Below are 26,347 nucleotides of genomic sequence, written 5' to 3' on the forward strand. Positions count from 1 at the left end.
GTTGAATACAGAATGGCATTTAAATATCTTTGCAGAGTTAAGTCATAGTTATCAAATTTGTGGATGCTGAAGGGTGTCTTACTCTATTTAATAGTATGCACCTCATGTTAACTTCCTTTGTAGCACCATCATATTGGGTATACTGCCTGCAACACCTGCAAGGAACTGTAACATTGCTTCCAACAGTCTTTGCCAAGACTGTTCTGTGCTTCATCTGGATTTGCAAGAAAATGTATGAGGTCTTGTGTTATTCTTATTAAATTTATGCAGATTTTATTTTGACAGCTGCTAAGATTCAGCTAATTCCACAACCCGTTGCATTCACTTCCCACAAGTGTGATGCTTTTTTATGTCACTATCTAAATTACTCCAATAATATTGAACCAGGAGGGCCCTCCCTGGTGGTGCAATGGGTTAGGATGCAGCATTGCAAGCTGGCTGCAGCCTTTTCAGTGTGAGTTTGATCCTAGGCCCTGGAGGTGATCCTCATGGTGCAGCAGACCTCTCCTGTCTTGCCCACTGTTCCCCTCAGCAGTCTTCGTTGATCTGCTTGTCCTGCTCCCCACTCTGTCTCTGGTGAAGCCTGTCACCCCCCTGCACCTGTAGCCTGTACCTCAGTTCTGTATGCATAAACAAATAAATCTTTAACAAAATATTGAACCTAGAAGTGTTGAGTAGTTGGGCTAGAAAATGTGTGTTTGTCCATGATACATTATACTTCAGGTTACTTCTCTTGTTTTTAGAGATAGCATTTTGGGAAAAGTTTGCCCCTCATTTTCCCCATGAAAAGTGTGGAGAATGTGGCATCTTAAGTATTCCAGAGATAAGCCTACATATTGACCTGTGGAATAACGAGCAGATACTTTGTTGTTGCTGTGACAGAAGGGAAAACTAGGCATCTCCACTATGATGGAGACCAAAATACTCAAAGAAGATTGAGTTTAAGAACACAGAGGAAGGTTATTTTTGATAAAAATCATTACAGTGTTAAGTAACCTACAAATGAATGGTATATGAGGTTAGGTGGGGTTAAGTTTATGAAAAACAGAAAAATAATTATATTCAATGTACATATCTATATAAAGAGCCAGCCAGATTTCTGGAAAGAAAACAGAGGTATTAGATCTGAGAAAATGCAGTGTTATCACCCCCAAGGTCATTTTACTCTGTGTACTGCTGATTGGAGTGTTTACTCTCATTGTACATTTGTCTACTGTTGGTCTCTAAGGTGAAAGATAATCTCAAAGACTTCTTTGTTCATAGATGTCCCTCTAGATACATAGTGGAACAAAAGGAGTTGTGTAATCCAGGGGTCTAGCCATATTTGGGGTGTACTACCCCCAATATTCATAGACGCCAATGCATATTGCTTGTGTGCCAAAAGAGTTCATCAGAGGTACATGGACACTAGTTGTGTCCACCTCTGGCACATCTGGATTTGTAAGAAAATGTGTGAAGACAATTTGAAGAGTTGGTACACATTATGAAAGTTTGAAATTATAAAAAAATTTCAAGTGTTTCAGCACAACATTGAAACAGTAGTAACTACAGAATTACATGCCCATGAAGAAGCCCTGGACACAGGCCTACATAGGATACCAGAATTTTAAAGTGTAAGGAAGTCAAATCAATCCCTGGCGGGGGAACTGACCCACATGGCGCAGCAGACTTCTGTCTGTCTGGCTGCTCCCCTCAGCAGTATACTGCGTTGTTGATCTGCCTGTTCGGCTCACCACTCTGTCTCTGCTGAATCTTTTCAAGGACCCTGCATCTCTGGCCTGTACACCAGTTCGGCATACATAAGTTACATACATCTTAAAAAAAAAAAAAGTTAATTATGTGGGGGACTGTTTCACTGGTTAGAAAATGTTGACTTGTCTTTAGGTGTTTTAAGTAAATGATGCAACCATTGTAAACATAGTAAGTTTATAAGAAATATAAGTACATTTGAATGCATCAGGACTACCGATATTCACCACTATCAATATTCACTTACTTTTTGACATTTCTTTCAGCTTTTTCCTGTAAGGACCTGGAAGAAGGGACGAAGGGTTGTGATTTTCCGTAACAGTGGGAATGATACGAAATTTAAAAATGAATGTATGTTGAGGTGCGGTAGTGCTTTGCCTCTGTGCAATTATGATTTGCATCAGGTGGAATATTTACATTGTTGTCCTGTAACAATTTAAATTTTGTGGTAACAAAAGAGAAAAATACCTCAGGCTAGATGAATTATGTTTTCTTTCTTTTTTTTTTTTTCTCTGCAGCTGAATCAAACACTGTAGTGTCTTGGAATATAATTGAGCAAACCTTTGTGGGAGGAATAGGCAGATACTGATAAGGCTCTATTTTTTACAAACAATATCTGTGTCTAGCTTGTTCATATTGTTTTTGCTTATTTATCTTACAGTGAGAACGTCTTTGTCAAGGACACCTTGAGCCCATTGCTATGGAAATAGAACTCTAAAAACCCTGCTAAAGCCTATTCTCCACCCCCTCTGGCTTTTCTGGCTTTTCATCTTCCCACGTGAGAAAAAAATAATGTCAATTGTATTACATGCCAAACTCCTGCGAATCTGACTTTTCTTCCCCTTCTTTATCGTTTCTCTCTCTCTCTCTTCCCCCTTTTCTGCTTCCCTCTCCCTTTCCCTCAACACCCTGCTTTTTTTTTTTTTTTTTTTAAATTCTGGAAAGGGCCTTGGAATCTCCTGAATATCTTAAGGAATTTCTTTTACTAACAGCCGTCAATGATTAAATTGGTTTAGTCCAAAAATCAAGTATTTGCTTTAGTGGGGAGTGGGGGAGGGTGAGTGGTGAAAGGGGCCCTTTCTCTACTTAGTGCTTCCCTCTGGGCTGAAAGAGTTCTAGGTCTACAGGGACCTCCATAAAAACAAAAACAAAACAAAACAAAGAAAACTTCCCCAAGTGTTAGACTAAGCAAGACTTTCATATGTTTAAGCATTCACTTTGAAGTTTTACTATCTAACAATAATAGGAACAATGGCATTTGATATACTACACAAGTCATTTAGTATCATTACAATGATTTTCAATTTATAGCAAGCAACTTGAAATAGAATTTCTTTGAATGGTGTGCTCCACAAAGTGTCCAGTTTCTCATGGGAAAGAAGTGGAAGAATAAGGAAACTTTTATTCCAAGAAGACATTTTTCAGTGGTGGATCAATCAGAAGTAAAAGTCAGAAAAGTTTCATTCATGTTTAATTTTCAAACAAATCTACTTGATATTACAGAGGTCAATTTGTATTGCTTTCTGGAAAATGTTTGGGTTATGATGACTATAGCTTGTATATAACCTCCTGAAATTGTTTTAGGGGATAAGCGGCACCACTGTTAAGTAGCTTCGGTATACATCTCCCAATATTCTTTCACATACATCCATGGTCCTCCACATTCACGGAGAACTTGCCCTTGAAAATATGTGGAATGCCATTTATAAGAAATCGAACAATAATTTACATTTTGAAGGTGATATTATACCTGGATGGTGAAGTTCAAGATCACATGAGAGTTTTCAATAGTTTCCTTGCCTGGGTTGTTTTCTGACCCAGGCAAGCAGGTGGCAGTAAGGACTCATTCTGTACTTTGTGTTCCTGACTGAGAGGTAGCCTGGGTTCCATACCCACTGGTCAATTCACCTCGGCCTTCACCGGAACCAGGAACGACTCTTGGTTTGTCCTGAGCCCCTTTCACTCACCTTCACAATCCACTTGGAGACAAAGATCGGGCTGTCCTGGGGGCCTTTGTCCAGGGTGAAGGAGGCTTCTGGAAGAGGAGTAGGGGAAGTTGTCTAACACAGTCACCTCTACCTTTAGCTTTTGACTCACAACTCTTTAGGAGAATCACATTCCCTACCAAGGTTCTTGATATTTGTGATACCTATGGACTCCTTTGGCCAGACTCCTAGACCTATGTTGTGCTTGTTTCTCATGCATAAAAAATAGATTACAGAGTAACCAAAAAATGTAATACTAGATCTTTCTCATTTTTGAAGGAATGCAGTCATCAAGATGTCTTTCCTTGTCAACCTACAGGACAAGAATAGATGATGTTTACAAATGTGTGCTTAACTTACAGGAATTTATGAGCACCCAGTGTTTTGAAGGCAAGACCAGAAAGAACAATTCAAGGAAAAGGAGTAAAAAGGATAGGAAGAACTGCTTTAAAGTCTTGTGCTAGAACCTCTGGTTGCCCTCTAACTCAATTTTAATGTCCTTCCTCTTTGCACTGTTCAGATGCATGCCCCACTCTTCCTTCAAACTGAGTTCAGATCTTTCCTGGACCCCAGGCAAAGACAATGTTGTTTTGTCCAACTTGAAATCAACAAGCCCATCATTGCCCTTATTTCTACAAAGATCATTCATTTGTTGACATCATTCCTACCCCATAATGGTTCTTCTCACACTTACCTTCTTCAAAAGTGAAAATAACTCCATTCACCTGTGAGTTCTTTCAGTGTAGAGCCAAGTTCTACTTGCTCTAAGTGGACATCTGACACATGTGGATGTCCAGGAAAGCCCAAATGAGCACACAGGTGAAGAAATTCCTCTTCCTCCCAGATGACTGGCAAGTATACAGAACCAGCAGCCTAAATGGAGATCTCCTGGTTCCACCATAAGCTATGTGTCTTTGCGTACTTCCACCTTTCAGAACATTATTTCTTCAGCTATTAAATTAGTGTTCCCCCTTAAAGTATTGTGATTATGAAATAGAATTTGAGAGAGATGGACATGCTGCACTACATGGCTCAGACTCAAGGTGTAATCAAAACAGGCTTTATTTACAAATGGGTGATTGGGAAAAAGGAAGATGTCTTTAAAACCACAAGTGGCCAGCTGTACTGCCCCAGGTAGTCCTCAGTGTCCAGCAATCCCAACTAAAATCTGCTTGCGCAGGCAGTATTGCTCGTCTGATAAGCGTCTGGCCCTGGTAGGGCATTCTCACCCACTTTTTCTGATGGATATAGATATATTACTTAATATAAATCCATATAGCTGCCTAAAATTAGTTTCATTAGACTATCTTAATATTATTCATCTGGAATAGTATATTATTGGGATATCTTGATTTTATCATGAACAGTATTAAAAACTATCAAGATTTTGCACTGAGGAAGCCAATTATAGTTGTTAGAAGTGTCATTTTGTGTTCATATGTGCCACCATTGCTACCATTTGGGTGGTGGGAACCAGGGAATTTTATTCCTGATTCTTCTGCCTCTATTACATTTTTAGTCATTTAGTTGTGTAGATGGGTGAGATTAGGAAAGTGAGATTTGGCAAATGAAGAACAAAATGGATTTGAATGTTTAAAAAAAAATCACAAATTCCCAACAATGATGTTGTGAATTTCTCTAAAATTAAATGGAATGTGTAGCATTTATTAAATAAACAACTTTGATAATTTCCCCCAAAATACAATTTCCTGAATCCACTTTAAGAAAGTTGCAAAAGCTACTTGAGTTTCAAATATGTAAAATATTCATAGTTTTTATTTCATTGTGGGGATAAATGATCTGAAAAAAATGCCCCAGATTATTTAACTAAAAGTAGCAAATCAATTTCTTTTCAGAATATCATATTAATTTTGAGTATTGATTGGCATATTACATATTAGTGTTATATTAGTATAACAATTTGTAGAACTCAACATATCTCATACCAAAAGTACATGTTCCTCACACAAGTGCAATACCCTGAACTGTTGGCCCTGGGTCATCTGAGAAATATTGAAGAAATTGTTTCAGTAAGTTGCAGATTCAGTCAACATTGTAGATATTCCATTTTTAAGGCAGCAAAAATATCTTATGCTGGGAAATCCCAGCAGCCTCTAAACATGAATTACTAGACTATCTGTTGCCTTCTCAGATGAAAACTTTAATAATTACCAGTACTAATTTGCTGTCCATTAGCTCAGTGACAATTTTCACCCAATATAAGTAGTAGATTAATGTGGTCCTGACAGGCATCTGTGAAGGCCAACTATACTCAAGTCATGGAGAAAGAGGATTTAAAAAGAGAACAAAGTACTGGTGAATGAGAAGGAATTTTTTCATGCATGATGGAGTTTGCATTATAAATGCAAATTCTTTAGCTACTGGTTAAATAAATTCTTTAGCTACATGTATAGAGAAATAATTTCTTTGTGTATCCTGACTAGGAGGGGAAGAGGTACAATTAATATTGCTGAAATATAATGCTAATCAAAATAAGTAATATTTTGCAACAAAAATGTATAGTCTAATTGATCAACTGTGTGGCTAGGTGATGGAAAAGCCGTATTTTCCTTTTCACCCCTCATTCTGCCTTTCATTTTATGTGCAAAACCAAACTTTCATTCTTGGTAAATTCTCGATCCCAATGCTCTTTTTCAACTTTTGATTTCCCTGTCCCTCCCCCTACTTAAAGCCTATGTACTTTTCCGTTATTTAAATGTTTTAGTACTCTTTGAAAGGATTGAGCACCCTGAAGGATTTATAAAACAAACAAGCAAAACCCACCTCTTCAAACATGCTTTCTCCAGAACTTCTAACTTTCCTTCACCTTACTGATGTGGTCATTAGCCACAAGAGTAATAATTATTCTGTAACTGTGAAGTGAGTCAGTGGAATATGTAGGAAATACTTTCTAGTCAGGGACTTTTTTCAAAGATTAGCTTATCTGAGAAGATTTTGTTGTAGTGAAAGACAATCAGGCTATGTTTATGAAAATGAACTCTATAAAGGGCTTTTTAATTTTTTTTCTGCTCCACTAGTGAAGGGATTTGTCTTTATTTTTATTAAAAGGGTATTTAGAATACCAGCAAAGGGAGGAAATGTGGAAGTTTTCTTTGAAACCTATCTGGCACAAAGAACTACCTGGTGCTGACTCTTATAATAAACATCTAATTCACCCAAAACAGGTTAAGTTATGACCAGGAAGTTTGAGCTTTTTTTTCTCAGAAACTCAGGGCATAGACTGGGAAGTCTGAATGCTATCCTTGTGCCTTGCCCCTCTATTCTGATTTCTCCAACTTTCCAAAGCTACTGCAGCTTTCCAGGTCCGGGTTGGGGGCACCCTGGGCAGGACGTAGGGTTTTCTCTTGATGTTCTGCAACTGGAAGAGAGAATAGAGAAAAAGTGGGAACGTTTGTGAAGTTAGCTGATAAAGTATTTGTTGTTAGATATATGCATTGTTAAATCAGTTCCTGTGACCCTGGTTTTTTCTCTTTGTTTGACTAAACTCAAAGGGAATGGATAGAGTTGATTATACCGTAAATCTAAACCCATAAAATATGACACAGATTAGAAAAACATCATTTTATCTATTTGGATAAAATACCATGATAAAACCATATTGTATCATATATTATTAGCTTATAAGATGCATTTGAACCAGATTGCTAAAATATTATGGTCATAAAAATGGAGAAAATTATTATTTACCTCAGAACTAAAAAGAATAAATATTAGCTCGCTCTGCTGTGTAAGTTCCTCTGCCAAGAATTATGTGTCATTTGAGGAACTATATAATTTCATAAAATGTAAGTGTCTAACTGCTGGTTGATAAAAGTAATAATTTGGTGACCTGCATAAGCATAATGATTCATCTATTTCCTTGTAAATCCTTTTTAGTTATAAAGTCTTTTCAATTCCCTTTAATGAGGTATGATAAAAAGTGATCAACTTTAATCAAAATGAAGATAAATTTATCAAATATAGCAAATAAGATAAATCTATGATATGTTTCTTTTCAATGTGAAGAATAGTGTTCTAGAATTTAAATATTCATTAACTGTGCTTTATCAAGTGGCTAAAGGCTATTAACATCCATAAAAGATTATTCTAAAGGCCCTCCCTGGTGGTGCAGCAGGTTAAAGCACAGCACTGAGAAGCTAAAGCCACTTGAGTGTGAGCTCGATCCCTGCCCTGGAGGTGACCCACATGGCTTGGCAGACCTCTCCTGATCAGCTCGTTGCTCCCCTTAGCAGTGCACTTCATCAGTTGGCTTGTTCTGCTCCCCACTCTCTCTGGTGAACCTACCACCCCTGCACCTCTGGCCTGTACCCCAGTTCTGTACGCATAAATAAATAAATCTTTCAAAAAAATGGTTATTCTACTAATAGGTAGATCTGTTTTATATAGAAAATTTGTAAAAGACTAGTGAATAAGTTTTTTAAATGGCATCCCTTATGAATCTAATTATTTTTATAATTTATATTATTAAAATATTTGTAATAGTAACATTATTGAAAATTTGAAGCAGTATCTTGAAAAAAAAATTAAGGGCTCAAATGCCTTCCATTTTACTATGGTTATGGTACAGATTAGTTTTTACCTTATTTTCATTTGTAATTTCATTAGAAAAGAAATATTGCAGAAATAATATTGACTCTATGCTCTTTATAAGGAAAAGATCCTTGTCTGTGATCTTTAAAGATCAAGTTCTGTGAACTCAGAAAAGTCCCACTTAGCTAAGCCCCCTCTTTTCAGTGCTTCTTCAGTTCAGTGTCTATTCATATAGAATTCAACATCATGGCCACTGCTATTTCTAGATCTTTGTAGAATCTTCATTGCTATTATGCTCTTTTGCTAAGAAAAGTTAAATCTCCAAAGAATGCAATGGACTTGTTTTTCTCCCAGTCATCCAAAAACTGTTTTCTGAATATTTTGGGCAGCTATTCAATGATAAAAAATCACTTGAAACAAAAGATGTATGGTGAATTAAAGATAAATAAAATGCTAGATCTTTGTGTTCTGAAGTTTTGTTCACCAAAGAAAACAAGCACAGGGGTGTGGGTATTGAGGGGGTAAGTGGGGAGAAAGAGAATAGAAGACCTTGCATTAGGTACCTAGAAAATGAAGGCCTTGTAAGTGGTACAAAGTGGGTACCACTCTGTGCTATTAAGTAGGTAGAGAAAAGATGCCCCCCCTTTTTTTTATAGCAAAAGTTATTTGAATTTCACTGGCATATGTGCATTGGGTCATTTGAACTTGCCACAAAAACTATTTTACAACATTTTATTGTGAAAGTTTAGCCAGGAAAAATGGAAAGAATTGTACAGTGGGCACCTGCCTCCTCCCTAGATTCTACACTGAGAATTTTACTCTACTTTCCTTATCGTCTTATCTCTGCATACCCATCTCTATCTTTCTTTCAGTTCTGCTTAATTTGTCAGGCATTTTCAAAATGAGTTAAGCCTGAGGACACGCTGTCCCTATATCTTTCAATATATGTATCATTATTTTGTGACTTTATTTTATTTTGGAGGTAAAATTTATAAATGCTGGGATGCATAGGTGTACCCAGATCACAGGTGTGCACACTGTTTTCACAACTGCCTGTGCAAAGACAGATCATAATATTACTCCAGAAAGTTCCTCCCTGCTCTTTCCAGTCAGGGCCACCCTGGACAACTGCTAGTCAGTTACTTTGCTTACCATAGAATTTGATCTAGGGTCCTCCCTGGTGACGCAGTGGGTTGGAGGGCTGCACTGTGAAGCTAAGCTAAGCTATACCAAGCCATGGCTGCTTCACTGCGAGTTCCATCCCGGCCTCGGGGGTGACCCACATGGCGCAGCAGACCTCTCCTGTCTCACCTGCTGCTCCCCTCAGCAGTGTACTTTGTCGATCTGCCTGTTCTGCTCCTCACTCTGTTTCTGGTGAAGCCTCTCACCGCCCCTACACCTCTGGCCTGTACCCCATTTCTGTATGCATAAATAAATAAAATCTTAAAAAAAATTTCATATAAATGAAATCACCTTAGATGCTCTTTTTTGTAAGGTTTCTTTCACTCAGCACAAACTTACAAACCTTTTGGTTCTCCTGTGAGTTGAAGTGAGTCTTCAGCCTTTTGATTTCGAGCTGACTCGGCACATTTTGACTTCTAGGTCTGTTTCCCGCCATTCTCAACCTCGCCAGCAACGCCAACATCAGCACCAATGCGACCTGCGGTGAGAAGGGGCCTGAGATGTTCTGCAAACTCGTGGAGCACGTGCCTGGCCGCCCGGTGCGCCATGCTCAGTGCCGGGTCTGCGATGGCGGCAGCTCAAACCCCAAAGGCAAGTGGGGCTTCCCCTTCTGGGATGGATGACTCAGGACTTGCCCTGCCTAGACTAGATGTTGCTCTTCACTGCCATACCACTGGCTTTTAGAAGTGAAAACATTGAAAGCCAGAGCTGAGAGAAATGCACGGTTTTGCTTTCTGTTCACAGAACGCCATCCGATATCCAATGCCATCGACGGCACCAACAACTGGTGGCAAAGTCCCAGCATTCAGAATGGGAGGGTGTTTCACTGGGTCACCATCACCCTGGACTTGAGACAGGTGGGTGCTGTGGCCAGAACTGCGAAGAGTGCATGGCCTTGGGAAAGTCTCGTTTCTTGATGTTTATATTCTGGTCTCACCTGTTCCCACCAGGTGAATGTAGATGATAGACACCATTTCTTGTCCCACTTATCACTCCCAGGTGATCTTAGAAAATGAGTGAAATTCCTTCATGTAGTTGGCTGTTTTTAAAAGCAGTGAGAGCAGGGCAGGCTCATTGGTTGAGGACACTATGCCAGGCTGTGTGTTGGGTGCCAAGACCCTCTGGGCACAAGTATTTTTTTCTGCCTTTCCAGGCTGTTATCTTGAGTGTATCATGGTGCAAAATTATTCTGTATGGGCTTTACATAGAGAATATACTTAGTAAACAGAAAAAGACAGTGTTAACCCCTTGACCGTGTTCACCCTTGTCATGCTGTCGGTGAGGACTCTGAGCTAGTGTGAACTGGCCTGTACTATGGTAAGGGAGGCTTCTGCAAAAATTAGGACAGGCAAGCAACCTAGGCCCGCTACCCATCCATCCACTTGCTTTGCTTTAAGACTACCTGGGAGAATGGAGAGCAATAGGATATGGTCTCTGGGTGCTCCAGTATTTCCGAGAAAAGGAAGGAAAAGAAATACATTTTTTCATTGTTAGGAATGTGATGTTATAGAATTTGGCTAAATTAACAGCTGCACAATTTTTGTCTAGACTTCCAATTTATCATAGATGCCTTTATTCTGTGGTTGAGTCATGATTGACTTCTTGAAGGGAACCCTTTGCTTTAACCTGCACTGATTTTGAGGAGTTTTGGTGATGGTCTGGAAGGGCTGGGTGGGAGGAGTGAAATTGGGCATCAGTGCTAGATACTGTAGGCATATTTCAAAAACATATAAACATAGTTATAGACTTCTAGTTAATTTTTAGTGGTTTTGGATAAACTTTAAACTTAAGCTTATTTAAAATTATTTATTTTTAATTAATTAATTAACTAATTAATTAATTTTACATTTTATAATGTGTAAAACTTTTCCTGTGAAAAAGAGTACATTATGCTTATACTTGAGTCTTTCTCAGAATTTCAGATGTATTGAATTTTTAAAAAAGATTTATTTATGCCTACAGAACTGGGGTACAGGCCTGAGGTTCAGGGGTGTTGAGAGGATTCACCAGAGACAGAGTAGGGAGCAGAACAGGCAGATAGATGAAATACACTGCTGAGGGGAGCAGTGGGTGAGACAGAGACTAGAGAGATCTGCTGTGCAATGTGGATCATCCCCGGGGCCAGGGATTGAACTCCCGCTAAGGTGACTGAGGCTAGCTTGCAGTGCTGAACTCTAATCTGTTGAGGCACCAGGGAGGGCCCATTAAAGATAGGTTTCTAAAGTAAAATTTTGTAGAGACCTTAATATCATCAAGAGCCATACCAAACTAGTATTGTAAAGGTATTCTTGTAACTTAATCACATGTCAGTTCCTGAAGTTTTATGACCAAACCTATCAACTTTTTTCCATGTTGATATATGCTAAATGCATTGATCCTGTCAATGCTATAATTGAGAACAGCTCTTCATGTTATGGCACTGTTAGCCTCACATGTTTGGTTACCTGATGATAAACTAAAGAAAAGATAAAAAATCATGTTATCAGTACGTCCATAAATGTTGAATAGCAATAAGATTTAGCGACAGAGTGTTTGCTCTAGTAACAGATTATTAGGGGGATGATTAGATTTATTTCTTTACTTCTATAAAATAATGCCTGCTATTCATTTCTTACATTGATTCACAATATTTTAAAATGAACGTACAGTTTTAGATGCTGAGCAATCACTTTAAAAAAATCCATGAGAATTGAAAGGTCATTATTTTTTCTTTAAGAAAAAAGCTGAAGAGTATCATAACTACTGTAAATTTCAAATTCATGTAGATCATTTAAACTCACTGCCAAATGACTTAGGAGTTCAAGCTTTGGAACTATGCAATTGAATTGAATCAGGGATCTTTTGTGACAACTAAAAATTTGAAAGAAATAATTTAGAAAGAAGGAGCATGAACTTTGGATGACTTTTGAATGTTGTGATCATCAACATTCTTCTGGATCCTTTCAATTGTATTAAAATGCATTACTTATTGTAAAATTTCTCAATTGAACAACACAAGGATTTGTAGTCTGAGACCATTTACTTAAATGGTCACCTGAAAAGATGCTTATCATCATTAGTCACTGGGGAAATGAAAATCTGACCCACATTGAGAAACCACTTCATGCCCATTATCATGATAATGGGTGACCCATTATGGGTCATATGGGATGACCCATACATCATGCCTAATAGAATGACTTCTATTAAAAAAAAAAAAGGAAAATAACAAGGGTCAATGAGCATGCAGAGAAATCAGAATCATTGTAAATTGCTGGTGAGAATGTAAAGTGGTCCAGCACTGTGGGCAAAAAGTAGAGTGATTCCTCTAGATATTAGAGATCAAATTAACAACTGATCTATTCCACTGCTATATACCCAAAAGAATTTCAAGTTGGGGCTCAAACAGATGGTTGTTTAGCAGTGTTTACTGGTAGCACTACTCACAACAGCCATGTTGTATACATATTGCCAAACTCATATATATATATATACATGGGGCATTGTATCAGCCAGGATCTAGTCAGGAAAACAGAAATCACACCAGTTATTTGAAAGGCTCATATCTAGTATGAGGTATGAGGTTGAACAGTGTTGGAGAGGGAAGCTAAGGTGAAAGGTGATGCAGAGATCATAGCACAGAAGAGGAGCCAAGGGAGGCAGACTGGATCAGCATGTAGAGATTTAGAGGAGGCTCATGCATCTCTGAGCAGGAGGTGAAGAGGTTCATTTGGAGAGTCCTGGGGAGCTGAGACTTCCTTGAGTCAAATGCTGTAATTAGGGTGCAGGGCCAATGCCTGGGTAACACCAATAGGAAAAGCAGGTAGAGAGAGAAGCCAGTGATCCTTCTTCCGACAGGCCTCCAGCTTCCTTCCTCCAACCTCTCTGCCTCCCTCCAGCACCCCTGCCTCCCTCATCAGTCTGCTCCTCTAGACTTCTAGTCTCATGCTCCTGCCTTCATTCAGAAATGCACAGGGAGTATCTGGAGAAGGAGAAATGTGATTTTCAGAGTCCCGACCCCGCAAAGCCAAGTGGGAATGGTGGATCTGCCGTCACTGCATAAATGGAACAGATGTTGTGTTCTCGGCAGATTGCCAGTATAGTCACTTAAGTACAGAGGGGCAGTCTTGAAATCCTGGGCCTAGTGTTTTTGACATAGGGGTCAGCTGGATCCTGAATATGCATATATTAAGTTTTTAGAGTAAGTTGGGAAAGAGAATGCAAAAATTAGAATTTTAAATTCTGAGTGACTGCCTTCAAATACTTCAACAGATTGTTTTTGGATCTCAGCTGCAGAATCCACTGGGCACCACCATGGCACTGTGACTTTAAGAAGGACGGCAGTAGAGGAAATATAGAAGCTCTTTTATTTATTTTTGTATCTATTTATTACTTTTGGCTGTGTGGTATAAGGGAGATGTCTAAAGGGCAGAAGAGTGACATGCTTTCATCCAACTTACAGGGTACAAATGAAGTATGGCTCCCAATTGTGCTTCTGACAGATTCCTCTCTTTAAATAAATATCTTATTCGTATATATTTGTCATGTGTATGTATTTATCTGACATGTTTGTAATTCACAGAGATCTTCAGTTTCACTAAAGGGAACATTAAACAAGACCTTCATATAATCTAGCTAGAGTTAGCTAATGGGTTTAGCTAAGAATTTCATTTATATAGATTTTGGAAAAATAAATTTGCAAATCACTAATTTTATTTTTCATGGTTAGGAAAAAGCTTTCATTGTAGAAAAATTGGAAAGTGCAGTTAAGTGTAGAGAGACAGAAAGATTTGTGAATCCCTTCATTCTGAAACAACCACTAATAATGTCAGCATATTTACTTTTAGATATTGCACGCAGCTCTGTGTTTTAATGATGCTGCACTAGTGCACTCGTTTATGATGTACCAGCAGTGATCAGACACTGTTGGAAGCAAGTGAGCTAGATTATGTCAATGAATCCTAAAGTCACCCCGTGAGTTTGGTCTTACTATCTCCTTTTGATAAATGACAAATCTGAGACTTGTCAAGTTTAAAAAACTTGATCAAGGTAGGGTATGTATGTTTATGTCTTGGTGCTATATGTAACTTTATAGCTTGAGCATTTCTCAATATAACGAAAATGCAAACTGCTTTCAAGATTCATATTGCCAATTCCTGGTTAGTTTTGTTTTTATCATCCCTTTAAAAAGGAATTTTTATTGGGTGTATATGTGTGGGAATCCTGAGGTATAGATTATAGACTATTTTTCTCTTATTCCGTCTGCTTCCTCCCCCAGTCCTGCAATACAAATGGCTTCCTTTTGGGAGCTAAGAAAATTGTAGAACAAACAGAGGGTACATGGGCTGGTAGGAGCCACATAACCCATGTGCTGCTGGGATGGGAAACTGTGACTTCCAGTTTCTTTTACTTCAGCACAGTCTCTCCTCATTTGTTTTTGAAATCTCAGGGGTGATTTCCTTTCTCTTGCAATTTTATGAGGAAACTGGCAGGAGCTGTTACAGCTTCCTCCTGCTTGGGAAGAGTTCCTTTTTCTTGAGCCCCTCCCCCTCTTTCTCTTTGTCTTCTTAGCCCCCCTGGCCAGTGAGTGGGACCCTATGGGCCTTTTCTCTCAGGCTGTTGCAGGGACAAGAAAGAAGGAAGGAGTGATGGGGAGTAAAAGGAGCAAAATGTTAAATGAGAACTTGATACAATCTAATTAACATTAGCTAATAGGATTAACCAACAAATGCAATTATGCAGATTTAGGGAAAATAAACTCATAAGTCAATAGTTATGTCTGTGTGTGTGTGTGTGTGTGTGTGTGTTTTCCTGGTGAGGAGAGTAATATAGGCTTTTTGTAGAAAAATAGAAAGATTCAAATAGAAAGATTCAAATACTTGTGAGGAGGCAGAAATAGGTGGTATGCAGTGCTGTAGAATTGGGTGCGCCCTAACGTGCTCTTTTGGCAAAGTTGTGGGGAAATAAGTCCATATTTTGGGCTTTCCTGTAAAAAAAAATAAATAAAAATAAACCTGGGCATAAATTTCACTAAAAGTGGTTAGATTTATGTACAGAAATTTGTAATGATCCTTTAGAAGATAAAGTATGTTTCATAAAATAGGAAACATGTCCTATGGCCTTGAAAATAAAGCTGCCTTTTGAAGCAGGGCTTTCCTTTCTGTGTAGGTTTAATTAGGAAGTAGCACTTTGTTGTGGGAGCTTAATCACAGAAGGGCCTTTGTTTTAGGCAAACCTTTAGACAAGAGCTGCTTGTTTGCTAGGTTTTATGAAACCTCATTAATTTAGATGTCTGTTGTTTTTCTCCCAAAAATTCCTGAAAATTTGATAAAAACTAGATTGAGGTTTATTGTATCATCCGGACTTTTAATGTTTGCTAAGAACACTGACAGAACAACTAAAAAAGAACAGGGAAATTTCACATTCTTTGAACAGATCATCTTGATTGATTTTTAGAAGAATTAATGTGTCAGTGGGAGCTTCTCTTTGCCATTGAGTCTCACTGTTTGTTAAAAAAGAAGTCAGACTCTTTCTGGAAATGGTGGTAGAAATAACTGTTGCTATATGCTTGTATTTATCCAAAATATTCCTATTTCAATTTTCTACTATTTCATAGTGGCCTCAACCAATTATAAAAATTAGATTTTTTTTCATTTATTTAGCAAAATGATTAGATTGGAAGAAACTTTGGTATGATCTGGAAATAAGCCACACTAAATTCATTATTACTTTTCATTGAGGTAACATTGCTTTACTCCGTAAGTTTTAGGACTGCAACACACACAAATTCTTGCCCTTCTCATGAAAATAAAAATCTTTTTCATCACATTCTCTGTGAAGCTGCTACTCTCACAGAGATGTGTTCCTTTTGTTTCCATGGTTTTTATTGTTTTATTTTTTTCCCCTTCAGTCACAGATTCTTGTTTAGTTATTTATTACCCAGTAAGAAAACACTGCAAAACTTTATGGCTTAAAACAGCAATATCTCTTTTCTGGTCTCTGTGTCAAGATTTCAGGGAGGGCTTCACTATGTTTAATGTTGCACTATTGTGGGACTGCTGTGGAGGAGCGTGGCTTAATGGCTTCCTTACAACATGGCTGCCTGAAGGTAGATGGTTTGTGTAGCAGCTTAGGGCTACATCATGTGTGTTCCAGAGAAAGATGCAGAAAGTAAAGTCCCTTTTAGTTTAACCCTATGTTATACAGTTTCATTTCCTGTGCCATATGGGCCACCAGGCTCTAAATATAAGTGGAGGAAATATAAGCCAGCTCCATCCTGCCTTTCAGGCAAAGATAAAGAATTTGAGTTGCTTCTAAAATGACCACTGCCTCACTGCTTACAAGATCTTTCTCTGTGAGGCTCTCTGCCCAACTACCAGAGTTATCTCTTCAGGTGCCACACTTTTGTCTTTAGGTGAAATAGAGAGCTGTTATTCAAAGAGGAATAAAAATACTGTATCCTGAATTGTTCAAGCTTAATGACAAATGAGTTGAATAAATGAGAAATATTGCAGCCAGCCTTCGAGAACTATATAGAATTTTGGTTTTTAACAAGATTTATTTTTAAGCTTTATCCTCTGTACAGTACAAATAGTAGTTTGTCATTCTGTCTAACATAACCATTTTTTCACTTAGCACAGTTAAGTTGACCAAATCTCCCCCTGCTTTCCTTTCTTTGACGCTCAGTGTTGGCCTTACTACTGCAGTTTATTTTGCTACACAGTGTTGTCTGCTGGGCATTGGGAGGATTCTGGGAAATCAGTGAGGACAGTTTAGCAAGACGGTCAAAATATGCTTTGCATATTCCTGACTGTTTTGGCTTCAACATAATTTTTTTGAATATTTATGAAAAGAGATCTATTCTGAAATCATTACCTTTTCCTGTTATAGAGAGGCTAAAAAAGATGTTTAATTTCTGAAGAAATATTTCTTTGAAACTCACAGTGTTGTTTGAAATTCATTCTATCCCTGTGCACTCTTTCTTTCCTCCCTTCCTTTCTCCCTCCCTTTTTTCTTTCAATCCATTAACCATCCACTCAATCGTTATCTTTCCAAAGACAGCTATAGCAAGTTAAAACACAGTTCTTACATACATCAATATAATACTATATATGTAATATGAGATATCGTTTATGTTTTTACTTTTTTCAGTGACAGGTACTTTGTTAGAAGCAGATTTCTTTTTTTAATACAGAAAAATATAAGAAAAAACTTGAAAAATAGCTTGTGATTCTAACAACCAAGAATTACCTTTTGTGCCATCCCATCACCTCTAAAGGGCACTGAATATAACTAATAATTAATAAAGCTAATCATTAATTAATGCTAGGGTCTCAGGGTTCATTGATAACCAGAAAGTGATACAATCTTGGGGAAGCCCTTAGCACAGAGAAAGTACCCAACAAAATGTAGGTTTGTTGTATATGTTGGTTATTATCAGTGTCAATCAGTTATTTAGGGTGCTCCAGACCCTCCAGGGAATACTGAAGTAGCGGGAAACAGTAAGCAGACTGCTTCTGCTGGTGGGGAGGGTGTACAGAGTTGGGGACACCTGGGACACACTATTAGGGTGTCTTCAGGGATCTTGAAACAATCCAGAAGGACCTGGTGGAATTAGGAAGGATACCCAGGAGACTGACCACAGCAATCAACATCGTGTTTACAGGCCAAAATGGCGTGTGTAGCCCTGTCAAAGAATGTGTTCTTTGATTTTTCCTTTTACTCGAGATAAATATATTTTGATTTATATAGAGTGAAATGCATGCATCTTAAGGGTATAGTTACATGAGTTAGAAGATACAGACAAGTACTTGTAAGCCAGACCTTATAAGATGCATAACGTTTTCATCACTACAGAATGTTTCCTCAGCTCTTCCCAGTCATTCAACAGACTCCTTCCCCTGGTGCACCCCATCCCTCCAGAAGGTGACCCACTTTCTTGAGTATTTACACTTTGGACTAACTGTGCCTATTGGGTATCATCACACACCTGGCATCATGCCCTGTGCCTTTTCTTGTGTCTGGCTTCTCTCTTTTAACCCTGTACCTGTAAGATTCATCCACTATTGCTATTTTGGTGGCTTGTTCCTTTTATTTCTGAATAATATTTTGTTTTATGAATATCCCAAAGTTTGTAAGTTTGTTTATACATCCTTTTGTTAACTTATTTGGGTTATTTAGTTGTTTTTTTTTTTCATGCTATTTTATTTAAAAAATTTGTGAAGGATGACTTTATCTAAGTTTGAGTTGCACAATTTATGGGTTTTACACCTTTATTTAGTGCAGTGTAGTAATTGTAATTGTAGTAGTATTAGCTAACGACTCTATCATTTTGCATTGTTATCATTTCTTTTTTTTGTGAGTGCAATTAAGATCTAGTCTCTTAACTCTGAAGTTTATAACACAGTATTGTTGACTCTAATCACTGAGTTGTGTGTTATGTCTCTAGAACTTATTTACCTACTGGGTGTGATTTTTGGTCTGTTGCAAATAAAGCTTCGTATCCAGGTTACTGCAGGAGGGCCGGGCACTACCGATTTGTTTTTAATGACCAGCATCTAAATTGCTGGAATAATTGATAATGGCAGAATTCATGATATCCTCACCTGGGTACACCAAAGTTCATTTAAAACCTGGTCTTCTCATTGAATACTGAAGTTGATTCCATTTTTATAAATCACATTGCAACAAACATTTGAGTATTTTCGTGGCTACAAGAGGATTAACTTTTAGCATAGATGCTAAGAAATGGAATTACTAGGTTAGAGCATTTAAATATTTTTTGTATTGCTCAATTTATATGCTCACTATTAAAGTATCTCTGTTACCTCACTATTACCCTCAGCAGCAAGGAGATAAAAATTTTTCTTTTGTCTCCGCTAATTGAAAAGAAACACCGACTCATTCTATCCTTTATGTGCCGAAAGGCAGGGAAGTGTAGCCTGGGAAAGTTGTGAGATCAAATTAAAACCAGGTAATTAGCTGAAGTGCAACAGCTGTCCAAACCAAGATAATGCTGAGAAATTTGGTGAAGCCCTAAAACCACTCAATAGCTTCTTCTGTTAATCCAACTGGGACAGGTTAAGCTTTCTTGGAGTAACTGGTAACTTCTAAAATATGTGCCTAATGTTTTTTTAAGTTGTGTGCTTTTGTGTGTTTAAAAATTAATAAACCATTTTTATTGAGAAGGTTTAGATTTAAAAGATAGAGTGAAAATAATAGTTTCCATATTCCCATCCATAGTATTTTTTTAATCAAATTTGGGCTATTCCCAATTCTTTTTTCAAAAATTAAATCACAATGTGACTGGTCTAATTGTCTTAATGATTTCTAACCTTTTCCCTCCAAATTTAAAAGGTAGCAGAATCACCAGTCTTATAATTTCAAATTTTATTTTTTCTTTGCTATTCTGCGACACTTTACTTACATCCTCAGGCATGCAAGAAATGGAGCCATGGTGACACTGGTTCAGTGTTGATTTGGTACCACACAAAAAATGGGGAACCCTGAGGTTGGTTCAGGGTCCGTTGACACCTGGGTCTTCAGTCAGGTCACTGCCGGGACTGCCTTTCATTTAAAAAAAAAAATCATTTATTTATGCATACTGAACTGGGGTACAGGCCAGAGGTGCAGCCGTGGTGAGAGGATTCACTAGAGGCAGAGTGGGGAGCAGAGCAGGCAAATCAATGAAATACAATGCTGAGGGGAGCAGCCAGCGAGCCAGGAGAGGTCTGCAGTGCCATATAAGTCACCTCCGGAGCGAGCATGGAAGTCGTACTGATGCAGCTGCCACTAGCTTGCAATGCTGCATCCTAACCATTTGTGCCGCCAGGGAGGGCCTTGCCTTTCATTTCTAAGCCCTAAGGGTTTGGAACTCCGATTTAGCATTTCGTGAAGTTCCTTCCTGTTGTGCCTTATCAGTGCTTAGTAAACCGATGACAGTGACAGCATTGTAGGGGAGAGAAGATTTCAGACACTCCTTGGGAGCTGTTTGCTTGACCTTCAAAAAGCTATCTAGGCTCCTCCAGAGTTGACCCTGCCTGGAAATGCCACTTGTGCTCAATTTAGAAATCTCCCTCTTCCACAAAAACGTGAGTCTTCACACCATTAACTTTTCTATTTTCACTTTTTTGTGTGTGTGTTAGAATAAGCATAATACAAAATGTACTATTTTAGCCATTTTTCAATGTTCAGATTGCTAGCATTAAATATATTCTCATTATTATATGATTATCTCTCTAGAAGGTTTTTATCAGCCCAAACCACAACATATTGAATAAACACAAAGTCCCCAATTCTTCCTGTCCCCACCCCAGCCCCAGGTAGCCAGCATTTTAAATTTAGCTTCTGTAGATTTTACTATTCCAGAAGGTTTATACAAGTAGAATCATACAATATTTATCCTTTTATGTCTATTTTATTTAAAGTAGCATAATGTTCTCAAGGTTCATCCGGGTTGTTGCCATTTATCAGGAATCATGTGGTTATACAATAGTCTTTAGCCACTTTCTGTTGGTGGATATTTAGGCTTGCTTCCATCTTTTGGTTTTCTGGGGTAGTGCTGCTGTGGTATTCGTGTACAAATATCTGCTTGAGTCCCTACTTTTAGTTTTTGGGCAAATATGCCCAGCGTGGAACTGCTGGATCACATGGTGGTTTTATGTATCATATTTTGAGGACCCACCCTTCTGTTCCCCACAGTAGCTATATTTTCTTTTTCTTTTTACTTTGTTTATGCAAGAACTGGGGTGTATGCCAGAGGTGCTGGGTTTGGGGGTGGGAAGTGATGAGAGGATTCATCAGAGACAGAGTAGAGACAGATCTACTGAAACACACTGCTGAAAGGGACAATGGGCAAGACAGAAGAGGTCTGCCACAAAACGTGGGTCAGCTCCCTGGCCAGGTATCCAACTCAGGCCATAGTAGCTGCTGGTAGCTTCTTAGTGCTGTGAGTTAACCCCTTGTGCCACAAGGAAGACCCGCTTATTTTTTTTCCACCCCCTTGACATCTTTTTAAATAAGCAAAAACCTTCCTACTAAGACCTTTATTTAGATATTCTTTTTAAAGTAAGTTTTAAATGCAGTGATTTCTCAGTATTTGACAAATGGTAATGCCAATGACATTAAATGTAACTAAAGGCGAACAAGAACCTTCAAATAAGATCAGATCAAGGTTCCATGCAAAGATTGAAATCTTGGAAAAACAAAAATCCTTTCTAATCTGGTGCTAAAACTATTCAGTGACCAAAAGGAAAAAAAAAAAAAACAACAACATATAATTATTGTTTCAAGGTGTTGTAAATGTGTAACTACCAGTTAATGTTTAATGGAGTTAGCTTTGCTAGCCAGTACTGCCAGGTGGTTTGTGAGGCTTAACCACGAGGGGCCCTGGTACTTCAGAGGGCGATGCGATGTACTTTCTCATGCTAAGGAATGAGAGGAAGCTCTGAACCATTCCTAGGTCTACTAGGGTACCATAACTCAGTGGGAGAATTAAAGCATGAGGCTAGAAGTCGAGTTTCAAATGTTTGCAGCTGGGCATTTTCTGGGACTGCGAGGAGAGGCACTCAGTGTGACCTTGGAACCCCATGGGAAAGATCTCTTCCACCCCTGCAATGAGAGAGGGTCTGGCTGGTGCTGAAAAACTCTGCTTGGACTCTGTGTCTCCCTACTGATTCACACTTGGGCCTTTTGGAATACCCTTTAGGCCCATTTGCATTTTTTCTACATTAGCCTTGACCTTCATTATGTCAACACCACCCTCTCCCATAATTTCCCAGCACTAACATCCAATTCCATGATTTTTACCTCCGGTGGTCCTGTTTCTCTCCCACTTACAGTGGGAGACAGTTTAAACACAGTGCAAACCCCATAGCTGCCCAGCCTCCCTCTAGCACTCCTGCGTGGGGCAGCCCCACAGATTCTGCACTGCCCCTCGCACATCAGACCTCGCAGGGTCTGCACAACCTCTCCTAGGGCACTTTCACTCCCTTTGCCTGGACATCTTCTTCTCAGTCTTCCTCTCTTCAGAGACCCCCGAGAGAACCCTGGCTGACCTTTCTCCAGAAACTAAGACACATTTCCTGGTACACCCAAGCACCTTCAGTGCCCTTTGTCCTTCACTTTTAGGGACGTAGTCAAGCCCCTTCTTCCCTAAGAGCATCCAAAGGGCCACGCCCTCCACTCCTCTGTTGTATTATTACAGGGTAGCCCAGAGTGGACGGAGCCGTCTGTGGGGCCTCACCCGCACGTTCACAATTCAGTTATACTGCAGGTACACACAAAAGGGTCAATAACAGGTTTATTTACAAAAGGGGAAAGGAATAGGAAACAGCCCAGGGAAAGAGAGTGGGATACAAAGTAACTGGAATACCTTAGGGCTAGGCTGACTGAACACACCAAGCTGCTGACTGAACACACCCGGCTGCTTCCCAGCGAGAGAGCGAGAGATGCAATCGCACCCTATTTATCCCCCAAATGTCCCAGAATTCCTACTAGCTCCACCCTTGGGTCCTTACAGTTCTCTCTCTGGTACTGCTGGGAGTTGTAGTTTCCAATCACTGGAGTACGGGGTAGGGTCCAGAAAGCTGGAGTAGGGGGTGGAGTCCATAAGACTCTGCAGAGTTCCTTTAGGACATCCTTCCCCTTAACAGTATGAACCACCTGCTACAGACCCTGTAGCAGTACAGATGCTCAATATTTAGTGAAATGCTGCTAGGGGGTGTCTTTTGCCCCCAGACTCCTCTGTCCCTTAGAGGTACTTCTCAGAGAGCAGCGCCTGTTTCTCTGCCTCTCCCACAAAGATCATTAGGGTTTCTAGCTGACCCTGCTCGTCTGGGTCATGTCTCTGTTTTATAATGGGTTGTTTTCAGTACACACAGGTCACTGACCTGCAGGGCAAGGCCACTGAGCACGTGTGTGCATGTCTACTCAGGCTGTGACACCAGGAGCAATGTCCTGAGCTCACCTGGGTAGCGACTGTCTAGGTCCAGAATTCCAGTTCTGCTTTTTTTTTGTTTTTCTGTTTGTTTTCTGAATATAGATGGTGCCCAACTTATGATGGCTTGATTTTTTTTTTTTTTTAACTTTAGGAAGGTGTAAAATCTATACACATGTAGAATGTGTATCAGGGACCATAACAGTCAGTAGCCAGACTTTGAAATTTGAGTTTCAGTCTTTCCCCAGGTGGACGAGGTAAGGTGCAATGCTCTGGTGCTGCTGCAGCGGCGTGAGCAGTCAGCTCTGCAACCAGGGAGAGAGCCCTACTCTATGGCACAAAGCACTCAGCAAGCTCCATGGCCACTCAGCACTTTGTGCCTGGAAGGTTTTGTGTTAGACGGTTTTGCTAAGGTATCACCCAGCACGCATAAGCTGGGAAGAAAATGTGAGATGTCCCTTTATGTACTTTTGGGGCAATTAAACCAAGTTCCCACAAACTGAGCAAAGACATTCCAGAACATTTAGTGAAATGGAGAATGGAGCATTGGGAACAAGTATCTAGAGAGGTATATTGGGACACGAACGAGAACCAACATTTTACCTCTCAGATTTGACTTCTTAAAGTGACTCGGCACTTGGCCCTCCCTGGTGGCGCAGCAGGTTAAAACAGAGCATTAAGGGCCCTCCCTGGTGGCGCAGCGGGTCAAAGCACAGCACTAAGAAGTCAAAGCCACTTCCGCAAGAGTTCGATCCCCACCTGCCCCGGAGGTGACCACATGGCATGGCAGACCTCTCCTGACCCGCCTGCTGCTCCCCTCAGCAGTGTACTTAGTCGATCTGCCTGTTCTGCTCCCCACTCTGTCTCTGGTGAGGCCTCTCACTGCTCCTGCACCTTTGGCCTATATACCAGTTCTGTATGAATAAATAAATATATCTTTAAAAAAAAAAACACCAAAAAACAGAGCATTAAGAAGCTAAAGCCACTTCTGCATGAGTTCGATTCCCGCCTGCCTCGGAGGTGACCACATGGAGCGGCAGACCCTCCTGACCCGCCCGCTGCTCCCCTCAGCAGTGTACTTCGTCAATCTGCCTGTTCTGCTCCCCACTCTGTCCCTGGTGAATTCTCTCACCCTCCGCATCTCTGGCCTGTACCCCAGTTCTGTATGAATTTAAAAAAAAAAAAGAGACTCGACACTTAACCCTGAAATCATACCCTGTTATTCTCTGAATGGAAAGAGTGGCATTCGGTTGGTGGGACTGCATGCAGGAGGCTCTTTAGGAAAACCTTTCTCAGCTGATAGAAAACAAAACAGCTTCTCACAGATGTTCGGAATGTCCCTTTCCGCACCTCAGATTATGCGGGTTACTATGTCCTTTCTATCTCTGCTTCCATTTGTTGGTGATCATCTTTCTTACAATGTCTCTTTCCTTTTCCTCTCCACTTCCACTGGATGAACCCAGTTCAAAAGTGATATTCTATGGCTTTCTGAGACACGAATCTTAAGAATTTTAAAGACAGAAACCTATTTGATCTAAATTTGTCACTACCGGTAGCCAACCCCTCTTCCAATAAAAAGCAAAAGCAAAACGAGAAAAGTAATAAAGGAAAAGAGAAACAATGCTGAACGTCGTCATACTTATTTTAGCATTGTATGATAGTACCAAATCCAGTCTGATTATAAAATTCCCTTCTCATTCATCGTATTTTTAGTCTTTAACCTAAAAATTCAAGAAGCAATTTGAAAAGTAAAGCATGTTTGTTTGGGATCTAAGAATTGCACAGGATACACAGATACAGGTAGAAAACCAAAATAGCCCCTTTCCCTGCTCCCCCACCAAGGAACGAAATCAAGGGTGGGAGGAAAAAAGGGGAAATGAATTAAGTGGTTACAGAATAGAATCAATTTGTGTCAGGCAGGCTCAAAGTATTCTTGCTGTATAAATAATCAGTTACTGTTTTTCTAGAAAGGATTAAAAGGAAACTTCACTAATTCTGTCTTTTTGCTAAAAGTCCATAATTAACAATTCTATCTGGATGACTTCTCAAGCTATTATTTGCTTGATGATTTCTTAAAACAATTGCATTTGGTCCAGTTCAAAGGTCTTCGGCCCAGTTCAAAGAAGACAGATAATGCTTCTTTTTTTGTAATGACTTACCATCTCCATTTTAAAATGGCTTCATAGATGTCAACTTTTCACATCTGTTAATTTCATGTACTAGCCTTAAAATGAAGAGGTAACAGAAAAACAATGAAATGAAATATAACACAGATTGCTCTTAAGGTAAATGCACATAGAAGATTTACCTAAAATGTTTATCAAAGTATCCCATATCCCCAAGAAAACGTCAAATTGGCTTGAACCTTTGAACCTTGTCAAAGGTTCAGAATTTTCTTGTTCTTTCTAGTGTTTGTTTCTTTGCCACGTGCCTGACCAATAATCAATAAAATCAGAAGTGATTCATATCAGCAATAATAATTAACCTAATAAGTAGTTATTTTTCTTTAGTAATAAAGTCAGTGGAAAATGTCATTTAAAATTTTATCTTGTAATAATTTCTGCAACAGAGCTTACAAATTCATCACATTTATAGAGATAATTGAGAAATATTACTTATAAAATGTGCTTAACTATTTTAATGTAATTTGACCCTTAACTTTAATCACTTTTGCCTGTGAAAATTCATTTTTGGCCCTCCCTGGTGGTGCAGAGGGTTAAAGCACAGCTCTGAGAAGCTAAAGCCACTTCCGCATGGGTTCGATCCCCGCCCGGAGGTGACCACATGGTGCGGCAGACCTCTCCTGACCCACCCGCTGCTCCCCTCAGCAGTGTACTTCCTCAGATCTACCTGTTCTGCTCCCCGTTCTGTCTCTGGTGAAGCCTCTCGCCGCCCCTGCACCTCTGGCCTGTACCCCAGTTCTGTATGCATAAATAAATAAATCTTTAAAAAATAAATTGGCTTG

General features: G+C 39.3%; 1 protein-coding gene across 1 annotated transcript in view; it reads left to right on the forward strand.

The window, feature by feature from the left end:
• The window catches only part of LAMA1 (laminin, alpha 1), a 137,846-nt gene that overhangs the window by 12,993 nt on the left and 98,506 nt on the right, over window positions 1-26,347 (forward strand). Inside the window, exons 2-3 of the mRNA XM_012725774.1 lie at window positions 9,888-10,058; window positions 10,212-10,324. Coding sequence (XP_012581228.1) covers window positions 9,888-10,058; window positions 10,212-10,324 — 284 coding nt within the window. The remainder of the gene's footprint in view (window positions 1-9,887; window positions 10,059-10,211; window positions 10,325-26,347) is intronic.

The sequence above is a fragment of the Condylura cristata genome, unplaced genomic scaffold, assembly GCF_000260355.1.
Source record: "Condylura cristata isolate star-nosed mole 26May11 unplaced genomic scaffold, ConCri1.0 scaffold00016, whole genome shotgun sequence".
Lineage (NCBI taxonomy): Eukaryota > Metazoa > Chordata > Mammalia > Eulipotyphla > Talpidae > Condylura > Condylura cristata.